The following is a 15,836-nucleotide window of genomic DNA, read 5'->3' on the forward strand; positions in this document are numbered from 1 at the left end:
CTATCTATCTATCTATCCCGACACCCCCCGATCTATCTATCTATCCCCAGACACCCCCTCTATCTATCTATCCCCAGCCACCCCCTCTATCTATCCCGACACCCCCCGATCTATCTATCCATCCCCATCCACCCCCTCTATCTATCTATCCATCTATCCCCAGCCACCCCCTCCACTTCTCTCCCTCTCTCTGCCCCCCGCTGACCCCTCCAGCTGTGCGGGGCCCACGGGATCAAGCTGAGTATCTCCCCGCCCCCACCCCCCCATTGATTAGATGCTAATCCACAGCCCTCGGCACCAGGGCTCCTTTGCGCTAATGAAGAGCTTTTCAATCAGCCGCGCGGCGTGTGTGCCCCCCACTCCCCCCACCCTGGCGGCTCGCTCCCGCGGGAAGCGGTTCCCCCAGCCCAGCAGGCATCCAGGGTCGCAGCCAGGCGCAGGGGCCGTTCGCGGGGCTCACGGGAGACCCCGGATTTTATGAAGCCAGCCAGACTCCAGGCCGCGTCCCGTGGGGGTGGATCCCCGCGGAGGCGGCTCCGGTTTGAGACTGTTCCAAGCCACGGAGCAATTCCTCGCGGCTCCGCTTTTCCTTTGCACCCCCCCAAGCTCAATCGCCAACATCGCCCGGTGGCAGAGCCGGGGCGGTTTCACGGAGCGATGCAAAATCCGACCCCCCAGCCCCGGCCCCGCTCCCTGGGCTGAACAGCCGAGGTGAGCCGGTTCTCAGACTCGGCTGGAGTTTAATTCCTTTGAGGGGAAGGGCCCGGCTCGAAGTGTCTTCACCTCTTTCGGGTCGCACTCCCGGCTTGCAGACTCAGTCTGGCGGGGGCAGGGGGGGGGGTTGATCTTTTGAACAGATTAAATCTTTGGGGACCAAACGAATGGCCGTCGTGAGCTCAAAGCTTTGCCTCCCGAACCCGCCCCCCAGGTTTAAGACCGCGTCAGAGCCGAAGTCCAGCGTCCGGCTCCCCGAACCCAGCAACGACAGTCCCCGGATTTCGGGCTCCCTCGCGGTTTCCTTCTGTGGGCTCCACCCAGGTAACTCAGCACCCAGCTGGGGTCCTCGACGGCTGATCCTGGCCCTGCGGTAGCAAATCGGGCCCAGACGCTGCTTCGTTTGCCGCCCTGCTTTCCACGACCGCTTGAGGAGTCGGGAGTTTGTTCTTTTGAACCAGCGCTGGTCTGAAGTGGCTGCATCTTGGTGCCAAGTGAGGGGTCCCGGTGTACCCCAGAGGTGGTTGTGTCTCAGCCCACTGCCGGGATCGAACCGGGGACTTCGGGGGCGAAATACATGAGCTGAAAGCCACCTGGCTGGAGAGCAGACTCGTTGATCACTAAGTGGTCTCCCTGCCCCTTCGTGGGCCAGAGCGCCGCACCCAGGAGGCGTGTGGGTTACCAGGGCCCCACGGTGCCTCCAACCCAGAACTGAGCAGCTGATCTTTCGCCCGGTAAAGCAGCGGGTTGGCGGGGGTGGGCGGGGGGGCGAGGAGACAAGGAGCTGGACGCTACATAATTCGCCGCAGCTTTGCAGGGAAGACAGCGACCCAGCGCTGGATTAGGGGGGAGAAAAGATTTGATTCCTGCCTCCAAGACAGGCGAGCCGCTAAGAGTGGATTAAGCGATCAAGCGGCAGAGCCTGGAGCATCGTCCTTGCCCGTCCAATCTGGGGAGGGAGAGAAGGGGCCACATGGGACCCGAAATCGCCCTCTGGAATCCAAAAAACTTTCTTTCCTGGAGAGATCTGAATCCTTGGCTGTGAGTGGGAGGGAGAGAGGAAGACTCGGGAGGGGCGAGGGGGCGGCACATTAGGAAGATCTGTGGCGCCGGAGGTGGGGGGACAATGATCAAGCTGAGCCGAAAGACGCGCTCGCTGCTGGCTCTGGCCTTGAACTCGCTGGCCCTCTGCTTCGCGGTGTCGGCCTTCGCCACCAGCTACTGGTGCGAGGGGACTCACAAGGTGGTCAAGCCGCCCTGCCTGTCGGCCATCAGGAAGGGCAACTGCGTGCCCGTCGGGGCCAACGAGACGGAGGCCGGGAACGCCACCCTGGACCCCAATGTGGTGCAGTACATCTGGGAGACGGGCGAGGACAAGTACGCCTTCCGCTACTTCCACACCGGCTTCTGGCTGTCCTGCGAGGAGCACCACGGAGGTAGGAACAGCCCCCACGCCCCACCCCAGAGGGGGCTGCATCTCAGCACCAGGCAAGGGGTCCCCGTATACCCAGCCCCGGTACCCCACCCCAGAGGTGGCTGCATCTCAGTGTCGGGCGAGGGATTCTATATACCCAACCTGGGTACCCCACGCCAGAGGTGGCTGCATCTCAGTGTCAGGCGAGGGATCCTGTATACCCAGTCCCCGCAACCCACCCCAGAGGAGGTCGCATCTCAGTTCCAGGCAAGGGGTCCCCGTATACACAGCCCCTGCAACCCACCCCAGAGGTGGCCACATCTCAGCACCGGGCAAGAGGTCCCTGTATACCCATGCCCCAGCCCGAAGATGACCGCATCTCAGCACCGGGCAAGGGATCCCCATATACCCAGGCTCTGCGCCCCACCCCAGAGGGGCCACATCAGCACTGGGCAAGGGATAGTCATAGAACCAGCCCCTGCGCCCCACCCCAGAGGGGCCCTGTCTCAGGCCGCAGCCAAGGTAAACCCAATAAAGATTTGGCGGGGGGGGAGGGGTTGGACTGTGCCCGCTCCGTCCCGCTGATCTCACACTCTGTCTTTTTCTCTCTCCCCACCCCCACCCCCAGACGAGATCTGTCGCAGTTTCATAGAGCTGCCCCCCGAGTCGGAGAAAGGTGAGCGACCGGACAGATGGATGAAGCTGGGACGGGACTTTCCCCTCCTGTCAGCCAAGGCCCTCGCCAGAGCCGTGTGATGGGCCCAGCGTGGGAGCTCCCCCACGGGCACCCCTAGGATGGGGGCTCCAGCTGGCAGCTCCCCCCACTGACACACACACCCAGCAGCCCCCCTCTGACACACACACCCAGCAGCCTCCCAACACACATACCAGCGGTGCCCCAACACACGCACCAGCAGTCCCCCCCACTGACACACACACCTAGCAGCCCCCCGACACACACACCCAGCAGCCCCTTCCCACCGACACACACACCATCAGTCCCCCGACACACACCAGCAGTCCCCCCCACTGACACACACACCCAGCAACCCCCCCACCGACACACACACAGCAGTCCCCCAACACACACACCAGCAGTCCTCCCCACTGACACACACACCCAGCAGCCCCCCGACACACACACCCAGCAGCCCCTCCCCACCGACACACACCCAGCAGCCCCCCCACTGACACACACACCAGCAGTCCCCTCCACCGACACACTCACCCAGCAGCCCCCTCCACCGACACACACACCAGCAACCCCCCCACCGACACACACACCCAGCAGTCCCCCGAACACACACACCAGCAAACCGCCCCCCCACCGACACACATACCAGCAGCCCCCCTCCCGTCAGGGCAGAGTGGGGCTGGGAGGGAGGCAGCGGGGGGCAGGGCCGCGGGGTGGGATGGGGGGGCTGTGCTGACCGTGGGGTGCTCCCCCAGGGGTGCTGTGGCTGTCGGTGGCTTCGGAGTTCCTGTACATCGTCCTGCTCAGCGTCGGCTTCGTGCTCATGGGCCTGGACGCCACCTGCTACATGGACTTCATCGCTGGGCTCAAGATCAACGCGTTCGCCGCGGTGATCACCGTGCTGTCGGGTACGGCCTCCGCCTGCCCCCCGGCCTCCCGGCCCTCTGTCTGCCCCCCGCCTGCCCTCCAACCCCCAGATCCCCGCCTGCCCCCCAGCGCGTTCGCCGCGGTGATCATCGTGCTGTCGGGTGCCTGCCCCCCAACCTCCAGCCCTCCAGCCCTCTGCCTGTCCCCCGGTCCCCGCCTGCCCCCAGCCCCCTGCCTGGTCCCCAACGCCTTCACTGCGGTGATCACCATCCTGTCCATCCTGTTGGGTACTCGGCTCCTGCCCTGCCCCCAAAGCCCCTGCCCAGCTCTCCTGCTGCCCCTGGCACCCTTCGCGCTACCCCCGGCCGGCCCCGCCTGGTCCCAAAGCCTCACTGCGGTGATCACTGTGTATTTTTTTTGTTGGGTACCTGGGCCGCCCTCCAGCCCCCAGCGCCCCTGACCTGCCCATGCCTTTGCCGCACCCCCCTTGACCACTCCCAGCCTCACCAACCCCCTACGTTCATACAGTGTGTCTGCGGGTGCCCAGCCCACCCAAACTTCCATGGCCCCCGGAAACATCATACCCCCCCCCGTAACCTCTTCAGTGCCACTGCCCCCCTGCCCCCCCCCCCATGCTCACTGGGCTCTCTGTCCCCAGGCCTCCTGGGGATGGTGGCCCACATGATGTACATGACCGTCTTCCAGGTGGCAGTCAACCTGGGGCCCAAGGACTGGAGACCCCAGACCTGGTTCTATGGCTGGTCCTTCGGGTGAGTGACCCCAGGGATCCCTCTAGGGGCCGCTGTCTCCCATCCGGCCCCAAGTGCCCTGCTGCTCCCCGTTCTGGGGCACACAGTGGAGTCCATCCTGGCCCTTTGGAAGAGCCCTGGAGATGCTGGACAGGCGGGATTACGGCTGGGGAGGGGCAGGCCTGGGGGATGGATGGACTGAGGGACAGAGGGACGTGGGGCGGCTGGGTGTAAGAGTGGGCGGGAAATACATGGGTGGATGAGAGGGTGACCGGCTGGCTGGGACGGGAATGACGGAAGAGCTGCTGGATGGGAAGATCACTGAGTGGTGGATGGTGGGTGGGTAGGAAGCCGGGTGGACTGATGAATGGGTGGGTGGGTAGGTGGATGGGTGTGTAGGTATGTCGGTGGGTGGATGGATGGATGGGTGGGTGGGTAGGTCAGTGGGTGGAAGAGTGGATGGGTAGGTAGGTCAGTGAGTGGGTAGATGGATGGGTAGGTAGGTAGGTCAGTGGGTGTGGGGGTGGGTGGGTAGGTAGGTCGGTGGCTGGGTGGATGGATGGATCGGTGGGTGGGTAGGTCGGTGGGTGGATGAATAGGTGGGTGGTAAGTCGATGGGTGGAGGGCTGGGTGGGTGGGTAGGTAGGTGGGTGGATGGGTAGCTAGGTCACTGGGTGTGGGGGTGGGTGGGTAGGTCGGCAGGTGGACGGATGGATGGGTGGGTGAGTGATAGGTTGGTCGGTGACGGACGGGTGGGTGGGTAGGTAGGTGGGTGGATGGATGGATGGGTGGGTTAATAGGTCAGTGGGTGGACGGATGGATGGATGGGTAGGTCAGTGGGTGGATGGGTGGATAGGTGGGTGGGTGGATGGATGGATGGGTGGGTTAATAGGTCAGTGGGTGGATGGATGGAATTGGATGGTTGGTCCAGTGGGTGGATGGTGGGTAGGTGGGTGGGTGGTGGGATAGCTAGGATCAGTGGAGTGAGGGGGTGGGTGGTAAGCGGCGGGTGGAACGACGGATGGATGGGTGGGTGGGTGATAGGTTGGTGGGTGACAGATGGGTGGGTGGGTAGGTAGGTGGGTGGATGGATGGATGGGTGGGTTAATAGGTCAGTGGGTGGATGGATGGATGGATGGGTTGGTCAGTGGGTGGATGGGTAGCTGGGTGGATGGGTAGCTAGGTGGATGGGTGGGTAGCTAGGTCAGTGGGTGTGGGGGTGGGTGGGTAGGTCGGCGGGTGGACGGATGGATGGGTGGGTGGGTGATAGGTTGATAAGTGATGGATGGGTGGGTGGGTAGGTAGGTGGGTGGATGGATGGATGGGTGGGTGGGTTAATAGGTCAGTGGGTGGACAGATGGATGGATGGGTTGGTCAGTGGGTGGATGGGTAGCTGGGTGAGTGGGTGGGTAGGTCGGCGGATGGACGGACAGATGGAAGCTATGTGGAGGGGGCAGCGGGTACCTGGCTGTCGGGAAGAGGCTGGGGGTGGGTGGGAAGAGGTGGGGAGCGCAGGGCTGGGTAGTTGGGGGGCTGTGGCTGGGGTGTACCACTCCCTGGCCCTTGGGCTGACTCCCCCCCCCGCCGCCCGCAGCATGGCCTGGCTCTCGTTCACGCTCTGCATGTCAGCCTCGGTGCTGACCCTCAACACCTACACCAAGACCCTGCTGGAGTTCCAGTACCGCCGGCGGATCTGCGAGCAGCAGAGCCAGCGGAGGCCACGCTCCCCTGGCCTGGCGCCCGACCTCGAGCGCTTCCTGTGGGACAAGTACGTCTTCAGCGTCAGCGACTCGCTGGACTTCTCCCCTGGCTGCTCCCGCCCCACCGCTGGGGGGCGCAAGAGCCGCAGAGGGGGCTATGCCGGCCTGGCCAGGGGGCGCTGCGGGGGTGCCGGCGACCCAGACGATGGCGAGCCCTGCTAGGGAGTAGGGGGGATCTACCAACACAATCCCCCTCCCCCATTCATGCCCCCTTCCTCCTCCCCGTCCCCAATCCATGTCCTTTTCCCCTCATCCCACAACCCCCTTCCCAACGGGGAAACTGGGCAGGAGGGCCAGGGCAGCCCCAGGCTCAGAGACCCCCAGTGGGGACGCCGGGCGGCGCGGGCCGGGGCAGCCCCAGGGTCAGAGACCCCTAGTGGGGACGCCGGGAGGGGCAGGCTGGGGCAGCCCCAGGGTCCCTTTGGTTCCAGCAGCCTCAGTGCAGAACCGGGAGTGATCCCAGCCCGAGCCTCAGGCCCCACAGCAGGAACCAAGCGGGGGAGACTCAACCTGGTGGCAGCAGCGAGGGGCTTGTACGGGGGGGGGGGGGGAGGATGTAACAGCCAGAAGCTGCAGTTGGGGAGCGAGGCATCTCCGGGCCACCCAGGGGCCATCACTAGGGGGGTGACAGTTACCAGAGCAGCAAGGGGGAGAAATGTCACCCTGGGTCCTGCTGGTGTCACCCCCTGTGGGAATTCCTGTGGGATCACCATGACATCGAGTGGCCATGTGGGAACAGACGTAGCTGTGCCGGTGCCCCTCACTCCCAACCCGCAGCCCCCTGCTAACCCAGCCGTGGGCCTCCCCGACCCCCCAGCTCTGCTGGGGCCCCTCACTCCCAACCTGCAACCCCTGCTAGCCCAGCCCTGGGCTCCCCCGAGCCCTGTTGGTGCCCCTCACTCCTGACCCGCAGCCCCCTGCTAGCCCAGCCCTGGGCTTCCTCCCCCAGGCTCGGCTGGTGTCCCTCACTCCCGACCCGCAGCCCCTGCTAGCCCAGCCCTGGTGCCCTCAAGCCCCATGCCCTCCTGCAGATCTCCTGATGCGTGTGGCAGGGATGTGTAATTGCTGCTTGGTTCTGATACAGCAGCTCCCATCTGGGGAGATCAGAGGTCATAACACTCGGTGTGATTACAGAAATTAAGAATTAATCAGCACCAGGCTGGTTCTTCCGGTGGGAGCGGAGGGGGGAAGTGGGCACCGTGCCAGCCTGGAGTCGGGAGCTACGTGGCAAAGACGGCCACCAGGGCCTTTCCCAGAAGCCTGGCAGCCTCCTGGGGGCAACGCATCAGCCCCTCGCTCCCTGCTGCTCCTGGGTGCATCGTCCTGCACCACCTCTGGAGACAGATGGGGCCAAACGCTGCAGGAGCAAAGGGACTTTTTGCCCAATCTCGGGGGTGGCAGGGTGCTGGGGGGCTTCAGTTCTGGGGTGGTTGAGTGGCAGGCTGCAGCCGTGGGGCTTCAGGCACCGACCCACAGCTCCTGGCTCCAGCATCAAGCACTAAGGCTGTGTAGTGGTGGCACTCACCCCTCCCCCATTACTCCTTGGCCCCTGCTGCCTCCCCCTCCCACCCCCCCGTCTTGGGGCTTGCTGGGAAAAGGGATATTAACAAAGATACAAAGATCACTTTGTGCAGCGTTATTTTTATTATTGAGTCTGCAAAAAGCAAAACAACTCGACCCCCCCCAACCCAACAAAACACCCCCCCAACTCTACATAAATAAAGGACAATGATTTGGACGGGTACATGTGGATATGTATTTGTTTTTCCTAAAATTCAGTATTTTAGGGAAAAGGGTCAGTGCGGCCCCCAGCGAGAGAACCCAGTGCGGCTCCCAGACTCCATCCCGCTGTAACCACTAGACCCCACTCCCCTCCCAGAGCCAGCGAGAGAACCCAGGAGTCCTGGCTCCCAGACTCCATCCCGCTGTAACCACTAGCCCCCACTCTCCTCCCAGAGCCAGGGGGAGAACCCAGGAGTCCGAGCGCCGGGCGGGAGCTCCGGGAGGAGGAGCGAGGGGCAGGGCAAGTGGAAACCGCTTCCTCATTCAAAAGTCCCCTCGGCCAATGGGAGCGGCCGGGGCTCTCCACCCCCGACTCACGCTGGATGGAAGCGAAATCGAAAGCGAGCGCCTGGCTGGAGGATTCGGAGCTGGGCCCGGGCCAGAGGCTCCCGGGATGGACCCCGAGAGGCCGGGCTCTGCCCCACTGCCCTGCACCCTGCAGCCAGCGAGCGAGCCAGGTACAGGCCGGACCCTGATCTCAGCCCCCCGGGCTCAATCCGGAGCCACCCCTGACTGCACTGGGGGCAGGGCTGAGTTATGATCTCAGCCCACCGAGGGTCATTCTGGAGTCACTCCTGGGTGCAGGGGGTTACACGGATATAGTTTAGGGTTAGTTGCTCTCTCTGGAGCTGGGGCTCAGGCTTCCTGTGTATTTTGGGAGGGTGGGGGGCTGCCGGGAGGCTGGGGATTGGGGGCCCATGTGTATTCCCTCCCCCCGAAGATGGGCAGAATCCTGCTGAAACCTTCAGGGTTTGTTTCCACATCTTGGCATCATAGAAAATTAGAGTTGGAAGGGACCTCAGGAGGTCATCTGGTCCAACCCCCTGCTCAAAGGGAGACCAATCCCCAGATCTTTACTCCAGTTCCCCAAATGGGCTCCTCAAGGATTGAACTCAGAGCCCTGGGTTTAACAGGCCAATGCTCAACCACTGAGCTATCCCTACCTGGCACCTAACCTTGCTCTAACCACTAGACCCCGCTCCCCTCCCAGACCCAGGATAGAACCCAGGAGTCCTGGCTCCCAGCTGCCCCCACTCCTCTCCCAGAGCCGCCTTGGGGCCAGCCCTGCCTTCCAGGGGAGAGCGCTCCCTGCTGATACCCCACCCTGCTCCCTCTTGCTCCCGGCCCCTTAGTGCCATGCTGGGACACTGGGAGTCAGCACTGGCTGCGAGGGGAGATCGGAGAAACCCAGGAGTCCTGCACTCTGCTAGCACAAGCTTTTGCCTTATTAGGGTGGTGCAGGGTGGGGACCTCTCTGGGCTTACAGAGGTTCTTGATTCTCACATGCAGGCTTTGTGCCGCTTCCCTTCTTCCTCCGGCACGATTCCCCAATGTCCTGGGACCTCTGTGCCCCTATCCCAGCTGCCGAGAGCCTGGACTCATGGGAGAGTGGCTTGCTGTGGGATGGAAGGTCTCTGGTCATCGCCAATTCTTCCCGGGGGCAGCCGGGGATGCCAGGGGGAGGTAAGGAGGGATTGAACTCGGGATGTTTGGCGCCAAGAGCACAGGGCTTTGCCACTGGAGCTAAAGGAGAAGGTCTGGCAACCGGTAGCAGTAGGAGGCTGTTATCCTGGCAGCAAAGGGGCATGTCATGCATTTGGGCACAGAAAGCCCCGTCCACACCAGTTACTAAGCTCAAGCAGTTTTGAGCTTTAATATGCACACGTTAGGAGGATATGTTACTACTTTAATTAAGCATGAAAAGGATAAAAGGCTGACAGACCAGGGTAGCGCGACAATGAATTATTCAGCCTTAGGGCAGAGGTAGCTGGTGCTGCTGGTGTTAGATTGAAGCCAGTCCGATCCGGTGTAAGTCTTGCATTGTTTTATTCCCCTTTGGTCAAACCCAGCGTTTTTATCTCCCGTGTCTTGTGACACGAGGCAGGCGCAGATCACTGAAATGGCCGCCTCCACCAACGTATTTTAAATATAATTCCAGACATGCTGGCGTAAAATTCTTTGAACAGATGCGTTTTTTTCCCCTTAGTTGGCTAACATGTTGCTTGATACCTTGTTTATTTATTTTCATTGTTACGGTGCGTCTTAATGAACGCTGGATTTTCATTGCATTCGTGTGTTTCCCTGTGTCTTACAACAGGTCGTGCTGGCTTTTCCTTTCGGCGTGGTGGCCAGCATGATTCATGCTCCCTCATCTGTTTTACTAGGGAGGTGTAGGTCTGGCTAGTGCAAGGGTAGGCAACCTATGGCACGCGTGCCAAAGGCTCTACGCAAACGTATTTTCAGTGGCACTCTCGCTGCCTGGGGCCTGGCCACCAGTCCGGGGGGCTCTGCATTTTAATTTAATTTTAAATGAAGCTTCTTAAACATTTGAAAAACCTTATTTACTTTACATACGATAGTTTAGTTATACATTATAGACTTATAGAAAGAGACCTTCTAAAAACATTAAAATCTATTACTGGCACCGTGCGAAACCTTAAATCAGAATGATGAATGAAGACTCGGCACAGCACTTCTGAAAGGCTAGTGACTCACCCTTTTGGCTTTTGCCCTGTTATCTCTGCAGGCGAAGGTGACACAAACCAACTTTCAGATTTTTATTTTTGTTACAAGTTTTGAAACCAGTGTCGACAAGACCTGCACCGAAAGCTGAAAAATTCCCTTTGGTGTTTTCTTGGAACACTATTCAATAGAGAAGAGTTACGTTTTCCACATGGTTTAATAGAGTTCATTACACAGATATTGACGTCTCTTTTTCCCTCTCTCTTTCTCCATTTCCCCTTTTTACTTTGTCTCTGATTTTTCTCCTCTTTTTTTCCCTCCTTCTTTCTCTAACCTTCCCTCTTTTCGCTTCCCAGCTGGCTCCATCTCCCCACAGCCACCTCTGGATCTCTCTGGCTTTCCTTCGGCCGAGCCTTGGGACATCCTCTCGCCGGATGCCCCCGCTGATGCAGCCCCCGATTTCGTTCATCCCCTGGTGGCGGCTGCTCACCTGGATCCTGGTGCTCCGTGGTTGATGTCAACGATAAATCCAGGTGACGTCTGGGGTGGGGTGGGGGAGGTCGCTGCTGCTGCCTGTCTTGGGGAATTGTGGGTAGCTGGGATCCTGACGTTGTGTGTCTCTGGGTCTCGACCTGGGATGGATCAGACACGGAAGCTGAGCTCCCCTGGCTCCTCTGTAGGGAGGCAAATGGTGTTCCAGTGCATGCTGGGAAATTCTGACCAACTGCATGTTAGCCTTGTCTGTGCCCTACTGCCCCCAGTGCATGCTGGGAAAAGCTGGCCAATGGCCTATCCGTATTCTGCCACCCGGTTGTCTCTGCCCCTGTGCATGCTGGAAAAACCTGGCCAATGGCCTGTCCATATCCTACCATGCAGCCAGCTCTGCCCCAGGGCCTGGCGGGAAAATGTGGCCAATGGCCTGTCCATATCCTACCACCCATCCATCACTACCATGGAAGATTTGGACAGAAGCGACTGTTTTTGGTCTTTTTCTTTTGGATAAAAGTGACTCAGTCTCATTCTTTTTTTTTTACAAAAATGTCTTTTTTTTTTCCTGTCTACTGAGGTATTTCTCACCCAAAGGTCGGTCCATACAACGCTTGTCCGGCCCGGAGAGCTGGGATTTCAGGAGGCACTCATGCTGGCAAAATATCTCTTCTGTAACTTATCATCTTGTGCCCATTTCTTCTTCTCTTGTTAAATGGGGTGTGTTTACATTTGGAATTCTACAGTGCTTCAGTGTAGACACTAGGGAGGTGCCCTCACACCCCTAGGAGATGCAGTTAGGTGGACAGTTTTCTGGCCCTACAATTCCAGGCTTTCGTAATCAAGGTGTTTCATTATCTTCAGCTTAGCCCAGAGGGTGTCCTATTCAGAGTCTTTTCTTGGAGGTTCTTTTCTTTGTAAACGCTCGAGCGTGGACCAGCTCCAACCTGTGACTACAGCAGGGCTGGGTGGAAAGATACCTGATTGTTCTCATTCTCAACTGAGCTAGCGGAGTCCCGCCCTGCCTCAGGGGAACGTGCTTCACCTCCAGCAGTTTCGGAACGTAATATCCTATGTTTTAGGTATCTCTTAAACTCCTTCCTGTACAAACACCTCATGCTAGCCACAAGGATCGGCCAGCCCTTAGCTTTCAGCCGCATGCCCCCTTCGGTGACGTCTTAGGAGCGTGGCCAGACGGAGGTGTAAATATATCTGTCTGGGCACGTCTTCGTCATGCTCCCCAGCGACGTCGCATCTCCCACAGTGCAGCCTCCTATCCCCAAGAGCGGGGACCCTGGTGCACTGTGGGAGATGCAGTCCGATCAGGGAGGCTCTGCTGTAGGGTAGAATTGGGGCGGGGGGCATAATGGACCCTGGGAACTTTTCTGAATGGAAACTTTTTTTTTTTTTTTGGTAATGAAAACTTGAAATTTTCTGTGGAAGATTTGGACAGAAACAACCGGCTTTGGGAGTTTTCTCTTGGATAAATGTGACTCGTTCTCATTTTTTACAAAAATGATTTTTTCCCCCTGTTGTTTTGTTGCCAAAATGACTCTCTTTTTACCCTCGAGTTTTCTCTTTCCTTGTTGTTGTTTCTCTTCTCTTTTATCTCCTTCCTTCCTTCTGTTTCTTTCTTTCTTTTTTTTTTTTTACCACCTTCCCCCCTCTTCTCTTCCCAGCTGGATTTACCCCTCCTCTACCACCTCTGGATCCTGCTGGTTTTCCTTCACCCGCACTCTGGACCGGGCCCCATATGGACGCCCCTCCTGACGCAGCCCCCGATCCTGCTCTGCCCTCTGTGGCTGCTGCCTGCCTGGATCCCACAGACGTACCCCCGACATCAAAGACAAATCCAGGTGAGGCCCCTGGGGAAGGTAGGAGCTGCCCACCCTGGAGGATTCTGGGTAGTTAGGATCCTGCATGTTATGAGTTGCTGGTTCTCAGTCTGATTAGAACAGGCTGAGCAGAGAGGCTGAGGGCTGAACTGGATCCAGAGGCTGCTTTCTCCATGCCCCTCCCTAAGGAGGCATGTGCTGCCCCAGGGCATGCTGGGAAAATGTGGCCAATGGCCTGTCCATACCCTACCACCCAGCCATCTCTGCCCCAGTGCTTGCTGGGGAAAACCTGGCCAATGTCCACACATTGTCTCTTTGGGTGGTGCTCTCCAAGGACATAGGTTTGGGGTCTTGTGGGTTGGAGAGGCTCTCCTTCCTGTTGCTCAGCGCTGCCATTTCCCTCTCTCTGTGCAGACTTGGGTGAAGTCTTGGCCCACGTCTCTAACACCTTGAGATGCCACCCCAAGGGTATGAGGGTGAAGCCACTGATGAAGAGGCTGCGGAAGGAGCATGGGGTGGATCTGTTGGCATTCAGCCAGGACGGAGGGTACCGGGGAGTCGTGTCCTTCCTGCAGGAGATGCCGGGTATTGAACTCTGGAACCCTGAGAAAGGAGAGAAGTGTCGTGTCCTGAGCTGTATCTTTAAGAAGAGTGAGTGGGGAAGTGGTTTCTTGTAGGCCTGCCCCAGCCCGGCTCCCTTCCTGAATGTGGAGAGAGCCCATGGCCAATGGCACACTGGCCTCTCCACACCCAGTTGTGTCTGCCCCAGTGCATGCTGGGAAAACATGGCCAATGGCCTGTCTGTACCCTGCTGCCCAGTATCTCTCATGGCGTCTCTGTCTTTCCAGACATCACAGACCCCCTGCCGCTACTCTGCAGCACCCTGGGCTCCTTCCCCAGTGGCCTGCGGGTCTTCAGCCTGAGGAAGGCCATGTGGCAGAGGCACGGGGTGAACTTGGAGGAATTCAGCCAGCAACAGGGATATCTGAGCACCCTGGACTATCTGACCAGGCTGCGTGGGATCAGGCTGCAGGGTCTGGAGAGAGGGGAAAAGTGTCTTGTCCAGCTTCAGAAGGGTGAGGAGAGAGGGATGGGGTCCAGGCATCAGGGCTGAACTGGTCTTGGGTAGGATGAGGGCAGGTATCCCACTGCTGACAGCAATGGGCATCCAGCATCTTCCTCTGAGGCCAAACGGACTATATGGCCCTTTGGGCTTCCTCCCCCATGAGATTTCATCTCCCACAATGCACTGTCCTACTGCCACCATGCACCACCTCCCACCACCAAGAATAGATGCTATGGTGCATTGTGGGTGATGTAGTCCGACCAGGGAGCCTGGGCTGTAGAGGTGAATGGCAGTCGCAAGGCATCTGAACTACAACTCCCATGAGGCACTGCAGTGACTTTTCTAAATTGAAACAGCTCTCTGAAAACTTGAAATTTTAGATGAAAAATCTGGACCATGATGAGTCCTTTTTGCCTCATGTTTTCTTGACGAGTCACTTTTCCCCCTTTTTTTGACAAACGCGACTTTTTTTTTTCCTCGCTCTTTTTTGACATCAGCCATTTTTTCTCTGATTTTTGACATGTGAGGTTTTTCCCCTCCATATTTTTTTGACAAAAATGACATTTTCCCATCTGTTTTCTTGACAAAAGTGGCTTTTTTATTTCACATTGTTTGGCAAAAGTGATTTTTTTCCCCTTCTCTGTTTTTTTTTTGAGAAAAGCCGCTTCTTTTTTCTCACATTGTCTTGTCCAAAATTACTCCCCCCCGCCTTCATGTTTTTTGACATGTGCAATGGTTTTCTCTCAGATTATTAACAAAAGCAATGTTTTCCCGCCGCATTTTTTGATAAGAGTTGCTCCTTTCTTCCTCAACTTTCTTCAAAAACAGTGATGTTTACTTCCCTTGGGGCTGCTCTACCCGTAAAACGTCGGTTGACGGAGCTGCGGCGTTCAGGGGTGTGAACAAACCACGCTCCTGAGCCCCACAGCCTCGCCACCCTGGCCCCGGTGTAGACTCGACTGGGCAGAGGGTGAATGTGTCCGTTGACGTGGTTCCCGTTATTTGGGGAGCAGAGCTCCTCCAGCAAAGCTCCGTTCCAGTGCTGTAATCGATGTGGCGGGGTTACAGCGCAGCAGACGCGGCCCCCCGGCTGTGCTGCTCTGACGCCTGTAGTGTAGACGTGGCCTCAGGGTTTTTTGGACAAACTCGAGTTTTTTTTTATCTCTGATGTTTGATGAAAGCCTCCGCTCCTCAGTTTTCTTCATCAAGGGGACTCTGTTAGCGGCTTTTGTGGGGACAAAAATGTCTTTTTTCTTCTGTTTGTTTTGCAGACTTGATGCTTTTCTCCTCAGCCTTTTGACCAAAAAAATATGGAAAGAAAGGAGGAAGGAGCAGCTGGGCCTGTGCCCAGTACGAGGGATAGCCATGCCCAGTGGTGGGAGCTGGGGTTGGGGGACAAGCCCAGTGGGGGGAGCTGAGGGAGGGGAACGTGCCTGGTAGCAGGAGCTGGGGGTGGGGAGTGGGACGTGTCTGATGGGGATAGCTGGGGGGCAGGTGAACTTGTCTTTTCACTCCCACTGAGGTGCTCTTGTTTCTTCTCCCCTCCTTTAGGTGAGGCTGTGAAGCCCCCTGCCCCACAGCCCCCCCCAGGCCTTGCTCCCCCATCAGCCCGGCACAGCAGCAGCCCCCCGCCCGATGCCCCTGCCAACGGGGGGCTGACGGGAGCCCCAGGGGAGACGCCCGGTGAGCAGCTCAGCCGGCTTCTCAGCGAGGCCACTGCGTGTGGGGCGTGAGCCTGGACGGGGAGGCCTCAGCCCAAGTCAGGCCCCCCAACACCACCCCCCCATCAGCCCATAGCCTGAGCTCCCATCGGCCCCCTGGGGAAGGGCTGTGTGGGGCTCGGCGACTGGCCTCTTTCCCTCGCCCATCTCGAGGGGCTATGGAGCAGGACATGTTGGAGGGAGATGGCGGGTGTTGGTGGGGGACAGTCTGTGGGTCCGTGTTGGCGGGGACTAGGTGTGTGGCACCATTGCCATTTGCGGGGGAGATCTTTGGGGACTGTCAGG

At 58.7% G+C, this 15,836-nt stretch overlaps 2 protein-coding genes across 4 annotated transcripts in view; both read left to right on the plus strand.

Annotated features, from left to right (window-relative positions):
• Positions 1 to 1,840: 1,840 nt before the first annotated feature.
• Positions 1,841 to 6,360, plus strand: LOC116832373 (germ cell-specific gene 1-like protein). The gene is made up of 5 exons (XM_032793069.1): positions 1,841 to 2,150; positions 2,757 to 2,804; positions 3,578 to 3,730; positions 4,348 to 4,459; positions 6,033 to 6,360. The coding sequence occupies exons 1-5, from the start codon at positions 1,841 to 1,843 to the stop codon at positions 6,358 to 6,360; spliced, it is 951 nt and encodes a 316-aa protein (XP_032648960.1).
• Positions 6,361 to 8,306: 1,946 nt separating this feature from the next.
• The window catches only part of LOC116832311 (uncharacterized), a 28,350-nt gene continuing 20,820 nt past the window's right edge, over positions 8,307 to 15,836 (plus strand). For 2 of the 3 annotated variants that reach the window (XM_075070727.1, XM_075070728.1), the window contains exons 1-7: positions 8,307 to 8,438; positions 9,271 to 9,444; positions 10,800 to 10,976; positions 12,609 to 12,785; positions 13,179 to 13,415; positions 13,613 to 13,840; positions 15,382 to 15,513. In XM_075070727.1, coding sequence (XP_074926828.1) covers positions 8,375 to 8,438; positions 9,271 to 9,444; positions 10,800 to 10,976; positions 12,609 to 12,785; positions 13,179 to 13,415; positions 13,613 to 13,840; positions 15,382 to 15,513 — 1,189 coding nt within the window. In that variant the 5' untranslated portion in view covers positions 8,307 to 8,374. The remainder of the gene's footprint in view (positions 8,439 to 9,270; positions 9,445 to 10,799; positions 10,977 to 12,608; positions 12,786 to 13,178; positions 13,416 to 13,612; positions 13,841 to 15,381; positions 15,514 to 15,836) is intronic. The other variant, XM_075070730.1, reaches the window with a different exon arrangement.

Source organism: Chelonoidis abingdonii, chromosome 11 (genome assembly GCF_003597395.2).
Source record: "Chelonoidis abingdonii isolate Lonesome George chromosome 11, CheloAbing_2.0, whole genome shotgun sequence".
NCBI lineage: Eukaryota > Metazoa > Chordata > Testudines > Testudinidae > Chelonoidis > Chelonoidis abingdonii.

What these genes read in the sequence shown, in the direction of transcription:
- LOC116832373 (XM_032793069.1), top strand. Translation starts at nt 1,841, where the DNA reads ATGATCAAGCTGAGCCGAAAGACGCGCTCGCTGCTGGCTCTGGCCTTG. An exon ending in CTGCGAGGAGCACCACGGAG is followed by an intron (nt 2,151 to 2,756) that starts GTAGGAACAGCC and finishes CCCCACCCCCAG; the next exon opens with ACGAGATCTGTCGCAGTTTC. An exon ending in TTCTATGGCTGGTCCTTCGG is followed by an intron (nt 4,460 to 6,032) that starts GTGAGTGACCCC and finishes CGCCGCCCGCAG; the next exon opens with CATGGCCTGGCTCTCGTTCA.